The 12,796-nt window shown below is 40.8% G+C and overlaps 1 protein-coding gene across 7 annotated transcripts in view; it reads right to left on the bottom strand.

Moving 5' to 3' along the window:
- The window catches only part of DAAM2 (dishevelled associated activator of morphogenesis 2), a 239,767-nt gene that overhangs the window by 62,970 nt on the left and 164,001 nt on the right, over positions 1 to 12,796 (bottom strand). For all 7 annotated transcript variants that reach the window (XM_081940830.1, XM_081940828.1, XM_081940829.1 and 4 more), the window contains 4 exons: positions 10,307 to 10,424; positions 5,304 to 5,442; positions 4,702 to 4,760; positions 4,155 to 4,339 (listed from right to left, as the gene is read on the bottom strand). In XM_081940830.1, coding sequence (XP_081796956.1) covers positions 4,155 to 4,339; positions 4,702 to 4,760; positions 5,304 to 5,442; positions 10,307 to 10,424 — 501 coding nt within the window. The remainder of the gene's footprint in view (positions 1 to 4,154; positions 4,340 to 4,701; positions 4,761 to 5,303; positions 5,443 to 10,306; positions 10,425 to 12,796) is intronic.

Below are 12,796 nucleotides of genomic sequence, written 5' to 3'. Positions count from 1 at the left end.
CTCCCTGGTTTACCGAGGAGCTAAGGGTGATGAAACGCCAAAGGAGACGCCTAGAGAGTCGTTGGAGATCCTCTCGTTCCGAATCTGACCGAGCACAGGCACGAGCCTACTTGAGGACGTACCTTGTGGCATTAAGAGCGGCCAAACGTCAACATTGCGCCGCCCTTATTGCGTCTGCAGATAACCGCCCTGCCGCCTTGTTTCGGGTGACTCGCTCCCTCTTGTTTGAGAGGCCGCGGGAAGCCCCTTTACAGGGTAGAGCAGAGGAGTTTGGGAAATATCTACATGACAAAGTCGCTCAAATCCGGATGGGATGGGCCCCCTTCAGTGGTTCAGTAGAGACGCCCGTGGCGAGTCTTGAGGGTCCGCTTTGGGAGGAGTTTGATTCGGTTGCCATCGAGGATTTGGACAGGTTGCGTGGACGTCTGCGACCCACCACATGTTTATTGGACCCGTGTCCCTCCTGGCTTGTACTGGCATCCTGGGAGGTTACACGTGACTGGCTCCTGGTCCTAGTGAACACTTCGTTGGGTGAGGGGTCTCTACCAGCCGCCTTGAAAGAGGCGGTGGTGAGACCCCTGCTCAAGAAGTCTTCCCTGGACCCGACGGACCTAGTCAATTACCGTCCAGTCTCCAACCTTCCTTTTCTAGCGAAGGTTGTAGAGAGTGTGGTGGTACAGCAGTTCCCACGCCACCTGGAGGAAAATGATTATCTAGACCCACGCCAGTCCGGCTTCCGACCCGGGCACAGCACGGAGACGGCCTTGGTCGCATTGGTGGATGATCTCTGGCGGGCCAGAGATAGGGGTTGTTCCTCTATCCTGGTCCTATTAGACCTCTCGGCGGCTTTCGATACCATCGACCATGGTATCCTGTTGCACCGGCTGGAGGGGCTGGGAGTCAGGGGCACCGTTTTACGGTGGTTTGGCTCCTACCTCACTGACCGGACGCAACGTGTGTTGGCAGGGGAGCAGAGATCGACCCGGAGGCCTCTCACATGTGGAGTGCCACAGGGTTCGGTACTCTCGCCTCTCCTGTTCAACACATACATGAAACCGCTGGGCGAGATCATCCGTGGTTTTGGGGTGGGATATCATCTGTATGCTGATGACACTCAGCTATACATCTCCACCCCAAACCACCCCAATGAGGCCATCGAAGTGATGTCCCGGTGTTTGGAGGCCGTACGGATCTGGATGGATGGCAACCGACTGAAACTCAACCCTTCCAAGACGGAGTGGCTGTGGCTTCCGGCGCCCCGGTTCAACCAGGTGCTTCCATCTCTGGCCATTGGGGGCGTGCAATTAGCCCCTATGGAACAGGTGCACAATTTGGGCGTCCTCCTGGATGCCCGGCTGTCCATGGATGACCATGTAACAGCCGTGGCAAGGGGGGCGTTCCATCAGGTTCGCCTGATGCGCCAATTGCGCCCCTTATTGGACCGGGATGCCCTACGCACAGTCACCCATGCGCTGGTGACGTCTCGCCTGGACTACTGCAATGCTCTCTACATGGGGCTTCCTTTGAGATGCACTCGGAGACTACAGTTGGTCCAGAACGCGGCCGCGCGGGTGATCATGGGGAGGACTAGATTCTCCCCTGTAACACCTCTCCTGCGCGAGCTGCACTGGCTTCCTGTGGTCTACCGAGTGCGTTTCAAGGTCTTGATTATGATCTTTAAAGCGCTTCATGGCACAGGGCCTAGTTACATGCAGGATCGCATCCTGCCCCACACATCCCTACGACCAATCCGCTCTCACAGAGAGGGACTTCTCCGGGTGCCGACCGCCAAACAGTGCCGGGGGGCGACACCCAGGAGCAGAGCCTTCTCTGTGATGGGCCCAGCCCTGTGGAATGACCTCCCCCGGGACATCAGGATTACTTCCGATCTCCGCTCCTTCCGTGTACAACTGAAGACCCACCTCTTCCAACTATCTGGCCTGGCTCAACCGTAATTTTCTCGTACCCCTCCTGACTGTCTGTTTTTAACATTTTGAATTTGGATTGTACATGGGGTCTTATAATTAGGGTATTTTAATGGTTTTTAATTGTCTATGTATTGTATCTGTTAACCTCCTCCGAACATGTGTGTCTTTGTACTTATGTATGTCATGGGTTTATGTAAATGTTATATGTTTTTTACTCCATTGTACGCCGCCCCGAGTCCTATTCGGAAAGGGAGCGGCTAATAAATTTAAATTGATTGATTGATTGATTGAGCTCTGGGTTCAAATCCCAGAAGTGTATGGCTAGCTGATGAGAGTTAAATAATTTGAAATAGATCTGTATTTGTCTCCCTTTATTTCTTTATCAGTAAATATAAATTTAACATAAATATAGTTTGATGCAAAAGCGACTGCCTGCAAAGTCTCCTGGACTGGGACTGAAAGACAAAAGCGGAAGCAATATGCTCCGTTCCATATTTGGGTAGACCAGGTTGCCCTGATAAAAAAAAAAAACACTACAACCATGTCCCTAATGTCTCATTAAGATGTCTGGAAAAGTGACAAGTACTTTTGAGTCCATATAATGGTGTCGGCAGTCTTAAACCAAGCTATGGTCCACCCTGTCCTCTAAAGGCTCTCTGTGAACCCAATTATTTTAGATAATTATTCTGTCCCTAACCTTCATTTTTTAGGGTAGGGCATGGGAAGGTGGCAGTTTCAGAGGATGTTGGAAGGTTTGGATTATCTAGACCTATTCCATTTGGGGTTCAGGACAGGATTCAGTACAGAGACAGCCTTGATCATATTTCCTGATGACCTGTAGCAGAGGTGCAATTGGGTTGGGACATTGATACAAGTGACAGTATCCATCTGGGCTAACTCTGATGTCTGGGAATTGAGAGGACTGTATTATGCTGGTTCTCTTCCTTCTTCACATATTTTAATAGGTGTTGGGGAAAAGGCTGCTTTTAATCCCTCCTTTATGGAGTGCCACAGGATTTAACACTCTTCCCTTTCAACATCAAGATTAAATCAGTGAGTGAGGTCATCCATTGGTTTGGAACCAGGTATTAGTGTGGTGATAATACTTAATTACAATATATATTTCACCCCAGATCAGCCAAGTGAGACTATCAAAGTAGAAAAACTCAAGATCAATCCTAAAAGAATCAAGTAGCTGTGAACCTTTTGAGGATTTTCCATCTACTTCTGGATGGGGTTACATTTTCTCATACAGGAGTGGTAGGAAACCTGGGGGTTTAGACTCAAAGCTCCAGCTTAAAAAGTAGGCAGCAGGTAGACCCAGAGTATCTCTGGACAGCTCCATCTAGCATGCCAGTCATGCCCCTTCTTGGACTGGACATTCAGGACTGCAATGAACTCTGCATGGGACTTCCCTTAAAAAACACTCAGAAGCTCCAACCATTCCACAATGCAGTGATAGGCTTGCCATGACATATCCATGTGACACCTCCGCTTCATTAACTGAATTGGCTTGTTAGTGTAGTGCTGGGTGCAATTCAAGGTGCTGGCTATCACCTGTAAAGCCAAAATGGCATAGGATACAACTATCTGAGCAATCATCAGCTGTTTCAGCTTGGCTAGTACAATCTGGCATAGTGGACATACTCCAGATCTCTTCAATTAAACAGCAATCCTTTTCAAGACCCAGACTTCTCTGCAATGGTCCTTGCTCTCTGAAATGAGGTCCCCCCCCCCCACACACACACACTGTTGACATTCTGGAACCTTGATGTTCTCCAGGCATTGGAGGAGGGTGGATTGTTTGAGATGTTTGGATTGCAATTTTGTAACCATCTTAATATTAATATCTTGTACTTTATGTACATTGAGAGCATATGCACCAAAGTCAAATTCCTTGTGTGTCCATTCACGCTTGGCCAATAAAGAATTCTATTCTATTCTATTCTATTCTTTCTGCCAATAGACTGAATATGTTGTAGACACTTTTTACTAATTGAAACATGATATACCATCATGCACTCATATTGAATGAAAAAAATAAAATAATAAAATAAAATAAATCAAAACAAATCAAAACAAAATAGAATCAATGACCAAGAATGAATTAAAAACACTGGCAATATAAGTTGCCATACATGTTGCCTTCTCCACAGAAAACTTCAAACCTTATATTTCTGTTTAAGTAAATTAGGGAAAGAGAAGAAAAAAGTGCCCGGATCCTACCGAAAATTCATTCAGTTGAACAACAAGGTCACTCATTTGATCCCGAGTTTGGCGAAGCTCCAGGGATTCTCTTTGCAGCTTGTCCTTCATTTTATTCAGTGTCTTCATCATTTCATCTTTCTCTTGGGTTTTTATGTCACATTCCCTTTCTTTCTTCTCTAGCCTGCTCATCAGTTCAACATGTTCTGCAAACAGTAGAGGGAAAACTAAATAATTGCAAGCAGCCAAAATATAAAATAAATCCAGAGAACCTAAACTATAAAGTGATAGGGGGAGAAGAGAGTTTCGTTAAAATACTGATGTGGATTACTATAGATGTATAAAAAAAAACAATTAGACTGAAAATCAGCATAGGTTTATTTTTAATGAGAGTGGCACTCAAAATAGGGAGATCAGTCTAATGTTAAAAGGCATTGTCAGCTGCTCTTTACCATTGGTAAACTTGTAATATAAGAAAACACATTCCCTTAGCTTTGTCCTTTTCTAGATTACCTGAAGTTACATGTCTAAATTCCATTTTTTCCCCAACTCTAAAATAGCCACATACCTTTCCGGAATTTCTCTGCTTGATCTCGCCATTGTTTCACTTCATTTTCATTTACCAACCTGAAAGAAGATAAAGTCAGATTATTTAAAGCCCATTCCTAAAAACTTACATAGAAATATTCCTAGAATAGGAACGTATTAGAACTAATAGGATAATAAGTTCATTTCTTCCCTGTTTCCCTGAAAATAAGACCTTCCCGGATAATAAGTCCAATCAGGCTTTTGCGCGCATGTGCTAAAATAAGCCCTCCCCAAAAATATTGCAACACAGCAGCAGACCATGCTTGCCACCTCCTGCACCTCAAAAATAATAAGACCTCCCCGAAAATAAGGCCAAGTACTTATTTCAGGGGTCAACAGAAAATAAGACCCTATCTTATTTTAAGGGAAACACGATTGTTATTGCTGTTAGCCTTTTAGATAAGTTAATTCTCTATTGAAAAATGTTATGGTATAGTTTAATGCAAATTTTACTAGGCAAAAACTTAGATATTATTTTGACTAATTTTATTTCTACACAGATGAAACCTTATATATGAAGGAGCCCTTTATCTTAAACATATTGCATGAATAAAATCCAGTCCCAGGTTTCATGCTTCTTACATCTTAATGATGTTCTTGACATTGAAGTTTTCCAAAGTGGATACATCTGGATCATTCCCTCGTTCATCTTGAAGAACAATTTGCTGCAGTATCCTGTCTAAAAGTTGCCATTGTTGAAAAGTTCCCCCATTCCTTTTATCTGCAATCACAAACACCAGTAAGGAAACTTAAGAGATCTAATCACAAGCCCCTGAAAGCAATTTCTTTGAATATTATAAATGAGCACATGTGAAAAATATATTTACAAGTAATCCTCATTTAGTGACCACAATTGGGACCAGCTACTCAGTTATTGAATAAAGTAATTGCTAAGTGAAACTACAATTGTGCTTATGAACTTACTTCAGTTATCCTTTGATTAGAATAATTCTCAATTGATTATGAACTCAAAATGACAGGAAAACGTGGTTTCCCAGAGAAAATGTGAAATAAAAAGTGAATAATGAATTTCTATTATCTACCTCCTATGCTTTTCTATGACTTCCAAAGGAAAATATATAGAAAGATATTCAAGTTATCCCAAAGCATGAATACCTATGTGGTCAATAAGTTCCATCTTATGGAAAGTGGGCTTTTACTTACCCAGTAAATTTAATTGAAAAAAAGGGGAAGAACCTCTGAAATGAAAAATAGAGCCTGCTAAGTATTCCCTCTTAAGTAAGTCCTTTTTAAAATTAAAAATAAACTATTGCACACTTCAGTTCTTGACCTGAGGATTATGGATCATAAGCCTGAATATTTGAAATAGTCTTGTAATGATCAAATAAGATTTAAAAAAAAAACACTTTTTCAAGTTACTGTTTTTCACTCAAAGCAATTTTTATATCTATCTAAACCTACCTTCATATGAACTCTGGCAAGGCTAACATCTCCCTCCCTCCCTCCCTCCTACACACACACACACACACACCACCACCACCACCACCACAAATAATTTTGGGGAACACTTTACTTCTTGCCCAACGTTTTAATTAAACCACATAGATGCTGTTGTATGTGCAGCTTCTGCTTGCCAATAGTATTCATTTTCAATTTCAGGTTGAAAACAAGCTGAAAAGATTTATACCATAGTAACTTATAGAAGATGGGGAGAGGAGGAGAAACTTCCTGACAGTTAGAACAATTAATCAGTGGAACAGCTTGCCTCCAGTAGTTGTGAATGCCCCAACACTGGAAGTCTTTAAGAAGATGTTGGATAGCCATTTGTCTGAAACAGTATAGGGTTTCCTACCTAGGCAAGGGGTTGGGCTAGAGGATCTCCAAGGTCCCTTCCAACTCTGCTATTGTATTGTATTGTAAGATGCTTTGATTCCTTCTAGGAGTTTAAATTCATAATCTCATGGCATTGATTATTCTGGCTTAGATTGACAGGAGCTGAAGTTCAAAGCATGAAATTTGGCACCAGATTTCTTATTTCTGGTGTATATCTATAATACAGGCAGTCCTTAATTTACAACAGTTCATTTAGTGACTGTTCAAAGGTACAACGGCACTGAAAAAAATGCCATTCTGACCATTTTTCATGTTGCAGCACCTCCATGGTCAAAATCCAGATGCTTGGCAACTGACTTATATTTATGACTATAGCAGTATCCCAGGGTCATGTGATCATGTCTTGTGACTTTCTGACAAGCAAAGTCAATGGGGACGCCACATACACTTAACAACGCTGTTACTTTAACAACTGCAGTGATTCACTTAACAACTGTGGCAAGAATGGTCACAACATGGGGCAAAATTCACCTAACAACTTTCTCCCTAAGCAAAAGAAATTTTGAGCTCAATTGTGGTCGTAAGTCAAGGACTACCTATATATATAACTCTGGGGTGTTGAACTGGTAGCCTGTGAGCCGGATGTGATGTGTCATGCATAGACCACACACACCCCAGCTCCGTGAAGGGAAAAAAACATCGTGAAACATCATGTGATGGCAACGTGACACCGTGAGTTTGACACCCATGAGGTAACTGTTCAGCTGTCAGGCCTGCAAGCCATCTTTTCTTTTGAGCTTCGGGCCTACTATTCATTTTCTATTGTGGGAAAATGGGAAGGGGGATTATACGGAGTTGGGTGACATGTAGCCATAACAACATTCTTCTTAGAAACTCAAGGTCATCCTTTGTCTCTGCACCTGGCCGGAACTGGATGGGTGGACTCTGTCTTCGTGGCAGTGGAAGATTGGACCATGTGATGGACTTGTGGGTGCTGGGGCAGGATCTTGAACTTTCACTTGGGCGGGAAAACCTGGAAGCTTTCAGATTCCAATTTTCCCAGATGTGCCAACATGGCTCTCTTAATAAATTGGAACTTGCCCTTGACTCTGATTTACTTTTGGATGCTGTTTGGAACCCTGACATCAGCCTTCAGACACACAAACATGAGGCAGAAAAGTGCAGCCAATAGACCCAGTATGAACAGTTCCACTCTGCATTAATGTGTTGAACATATCAAGCCCAAATTTTAAAGTGGGCTGCAAAAGGTCAGTAACTGTAAATTTGCTCTCAGCACCTTTGATTAAATTTGAGTGACTAACTCCGAATGAAAACAAACTATATTTAGTTGTTGCTAGATTATTAAATAAATTTAATATTCCCAAATTTGTATGATACACTTCAGAGAAATCGCTAATTTGCTTTTCCAATTAGGGCTTGAGAACTTTTCATTTATCAGTTCCCATGAAGTAAGATGGGAATGAAGTATTTTCTGTGAATTTCCCATAGTATAACAAGAGTGTTCATCTGGCCACTGTTTTGTTTTTCATCAAGATTCTGTGTTAATTAAGAGTGGAACCTGCATATCTACAACTCTTAACACAAACGTTCTTTCTTGTTCCTTTAAAAAAGAAAAAAACCTAATAATTCAATCAAGTTGAACTTCGTTTCCAGATGGACTTCATCCAACTTTTCTCTTTTTATTGCTTGTTAAACAAGAAATGGCTGCTTCATGTTTGGGGTGGGGGGATCTTAAGTGGGAACAGGGAAACGTTCTCTGGGAAAGCCAGCAAAAACTCTGTAGTGAGCTAATCTATCTCTACCTTCCTTTTAGTTGTATGGAAATTGTGAGTCTGAGAGATAATCCATACTGCATGGTCAAAATGTATGAGTAATCACCTTCCCAGAATATCAAAATTGTCTAATGAATTAGTTTTCAACTTTGCAAAAGAATAACAGGTCATATCTTACTTTCCCTTCTTGGAAAAGTAGTACTAGGATCTATTTTGTATCGGAACCATTTTCTTCTGGACCTCTGATTAAGTGGTTCTAGCTGGAGAACTGGAAGGGAAAATCATATTATCGTACCATGCACAGCTACTGCACACTAAATATAAGATGTACTGGTTTATTATAAAATCTTTGATTATGATTAAGTGTGTAAGACTAAGTGTTTTGCTATCACTTTGCTATCACCTATCACAGGATGCAGGCCAAAGCACCTGCTAAGATTGCTTTGGCAACAATGAGATATCAGGATGCCATGTACCTTACCCTAGTGATCAGGAAAATGAAATGCAAAAGACAAGATTGTTTGATTGAAGGAGTATGCTCCACCAATATTTTAATAAGTTGGTCTATATTTCCAGATCTGAAAATGCTCCTGACTGTTCCATTCTGAGCAGTCTATGGAAATGTAGATTCCTCTTGTTGTGTTATCTCTATTTAAATGACATATAGTTCTTGCAAGGCTTACAGATTCTACCAAAACCTTTATCTTTCCTGCTTTTTTTGGGGGGGGGACTAATACACAGCAGTGAATAGCAGAATAGTTTCAGAAAATATTAATTTACCTTCCTATCTCTAAAACACTGTAATGGGAGAACCTTACTAAGAATATACCCCTACTTTCTCTTCCCATCTAACTCTCCACCCCATGTAGCTTTCCAACTCTTCTCCCATCTTTATAGGGATAACTAAAGGAGATACTGACTGGTTTGGGTTTTCTTCTTCTTTTGTCTTAACCAATATCCAAATTTGAAAAGAAATTTAATAAAGCTTCATTTTTTGCCGTTTCTGAGGAAGTCTTTTACATTAGGCCCATGGTACCTGCGAGACCACCTACTGCCACCAGTATCCTCCCACCGTCCAGTACGATCCCACAGAGTTGGCCTCCTCAGGGTGCCGTCGGCCAGACAGTGTCGGCTGGTGACCCCCAGGGGGACAGCCTTCTCTGTGGGAGTGCCTTCCCTCTGGAATGAGCTGCTCCCGGAGCTTCGCATAATCCCTGACCTCCGGTCCTTCCAACATGCCCTAAAAAGTTGGCTTTTCAAGCAAGTCGGCCTGGCCTGTTAATTTTAACTTATTTTAAATGTGTTGTCTTTTAAATTCAGTTTGTTTTTTTGGATATGTATTTAATTATTTTTAACTTTTGGGATGTGTGTTTTTTTTAATGTTGAGTCCTTTTGGAGAAGGGCGGCATATAAATCCAAACAAACAAACAAACAAACAAACATTAGAATATCCCTTGAATCTGTCCAGATCAGCTTCATTTTAGGATTCGAACAAAGCTGAAAAACATTCCTACTACAAGGAACTGGACAGCTGCTAGCTGTAGAAAAAAAGATCTATGTTCATTTTGCTCCAGTAAGATGACTTTATCCTTTGTTGTAACATTGTAATGTTCTATGTTGTAATACCACAATGATGTGATATTACTGTCCATACCAAAACATTAAAGATTTTATTTGTTTGTATCCCACACAACCTCCGCCTCTTATTTTCCCCACAACAATGACCCTGTAAGGTGGTTTGGGCTGATGGGCCCAAAGTCATCCAGCTGGCTTGCAGTGGGATTTGAATTCATGGTCTCCTGCTTTCTAACCTAGTGGTCTCCTACTTTCTAACCACTAGATCAGACTGGCTAATGGCAATATGGTAAAATGTGGTAATAATCCTACATGCTGTATTTTGAAATTGGCACCAGTCTCATGGATCATTAGCTCTACTAGCTAACTTCTTACATATCACAGCATTTTCCCTTTGATTTTGAGAAGAAGTCATCTACTTACAAGGCATTTGTAAGCAGTGCTGGAGTACAGACAGTAAATAGGGGTAAGCATCTGTGTGCTTCAACTTCTTCTTGATCAGTTCAAACATCTGTGAGGCGCTTTTTGTGTCAATATGTACCTACAACAAAATACAGCAAAGAAAAATTATAATAAAAATCATCATGAAGCATATTTAGACCAAGTAGCCAAATCATGAAACACATAAATGTCAGAGTGTAAAAAAGTGAGCAGAATAAAGTGATATTATATTAGTTTGTGAAAAACAACTGTTAACATCTATGCTCATCAAGAAACTGGAAGCTGAAACGCAATCTCTTGCTTATGCCTTGCATTTGCTGCATTATGTGATATCTGCATATAAGAATAAAAATGCCACATTTTAAAAAGAAAATAATAATTTTGACAATTTTGAAACTCAGTTCAGCTATTGGAGAGTGTATCTATTACAAGACCAATGCCAGTTAGAATGCTACTTGACACTGGGATGTTTATTTAATGGTGGATCCATTCACATCTATCAATCAGGTTATTTCCAGAAAGAAAAGAAAGTATCCTACTACATTATAGGTAATTACTACAAGATGTCACAATTTATCTTTATTTCTGTTATGGTCAGAGTTACCTAATCTAAAACAATTCAATAACATACATTAAGAAGGGATGCACAAAATTCATCAGTTTGGGGATGGAATGACCTAGCAAATTATGGAAATTGTGGTTTGATGATTTCTGGAAATATATTTTCCAAACAAAAAGTTGTGTGGTGTCTCCAGTGTCGTGGACAAAATACCGTATTTTTCAGAGTATAAGACACACTGGAGTATAAGCCGCACCAAGATTTTGAAGAGGCAATTTTTTAAAAAAGGTTTTGCACTCTGCAGACCTCCCCCAAAACGGCCCATTTTTCATGAAAATGGACCCATTTTTTGTCAAAAAAAAAGGCCATGCATAGCCTTTAGGAGGCTTGTAGAGTGCTTCTGGGAAGCTGGAAGGGCATGGGGGGGCATAAATGAGCAAAAATGGCCCATTTTCATGAAAATTGGCCCGTTTTTGTCAAAAAAAGGGCATGCATAGCCTTTAGGAGCTTATAGAGTGCTCCTGGGGGCTGGGAGGCAAAAGATGGCCCTTTTTTGCTCATTTTTGCCCTCCCAGCTCCCAGGAAGCCTCCTAAAGGCTATGCATGGCCATTTTTGCAAAGTGGGAGGGGTTTCAGGAGGCCAAAAATGCTGTATTCAGTGTATAAGATGCACCCAGATTTTCAGCTTCTTTTTTGAGGGAAAAAGATACACGTCTTATACTCCGAAAAATATGGTAGATTCAATATTCTCCAGTAATACTCCCTGGTTTAACAATTTTTTTCCAGTTTCTAATATTAGGAATGCATATGGTACTTTTGCTATTAAAACTAAACAATTGATTGGGAAATTATCTACTGTATATTAAAAAAAAGAACACACTGTTACAAACCAATAATTGAATCTATTGTGCTTGGAATAAGAACAAGAATTCTGAAAAAAACATGCTATAGCATATTTAATAATAATAATAATAAATTTATTTCTTAGCCGCACCCTCTCCCGAAGGACTCGGGGCATTATTTAGTGGTGGGGGTTTCATACTCTCTGAATAGGTGACATTCATGTTTCATGCTCACAAACCTATTATAAAATACCTTTATCTTATATTATAGAGCATACTTATCTTTTTACCTTACTGGACAAAATATTTGGTTTACTTCTCTATTCTACTCCATTAATGTTATTTGAAAACCTATTCCTATTTTGATGCAACAACATTTTACTGTACTTATATCTGACACTGAATGTTATTTATGTCTACACTGTCTGTGTACTAACACTACAGTAGATGGGAACTAGCACTTATGGGGACACATTCATAACATTGGGACATGTTCTGGCCTTCTTAGAAAAGAAGCAATAAGGGCAATCATGTCAATAATTCCAGTGTAGTGCAATTTAGTGTGGCTTTGATATACTGAGCACTTGTTTGATTCTTCTAGGCTTCAAATAGAAAAAGGGTCTCCATTGAGGACTAGGCTGCAGCAGGTGCTTGCTTCAAAGAGGAGTGAGGAGCTGTCCACTGAGATCCTAAGATTCATGGTGCTGAATCCAGCACTAGATCTAAAGCCCCTTAAAGTGGACAAAACCTGGGGTTATAAAATTAAAGCCGTGTGAAATTGGAACAGCAAATGTGCAAATATCGAAGTGGTAGGGACATGCTACAAAACACCATTTTAGGTGGTCAAAGCCCAAGAGCAAAGACAGAAACAGAACTTCAGAATACAAAGATGGCAGATCTAAAATAGAGATAAAGAAAACTGTATTGGAAAAAGACTCTGGAATCATTCAGGGTCTTTTATTCCCTAAGTGAGCAAACACAGCATATTAAGCAATCTGGATCAGCGAACTATTGGTAACCAACAAATATTCCTAAGACCCAAACTATAAATGCGTGAATGAACAAAAATCA

Source organism: Natrix helvetica (genome assembly GCF_964273705.1).
Source record: "Natrix helvetica genome assembly, chromosome: 2".
Classification (NCBI taxonomy): domain Eukaryota; kingdom Metazoa; phylum Chordata; class Lepidosauria; order Squamata; family Natricidae; genus Natrix; species Natrix helvetica.
Note: the sequence above shows the minus strand (reverse complement) of the source record. Positions and strands in the feature narration are given on the sequence as shown.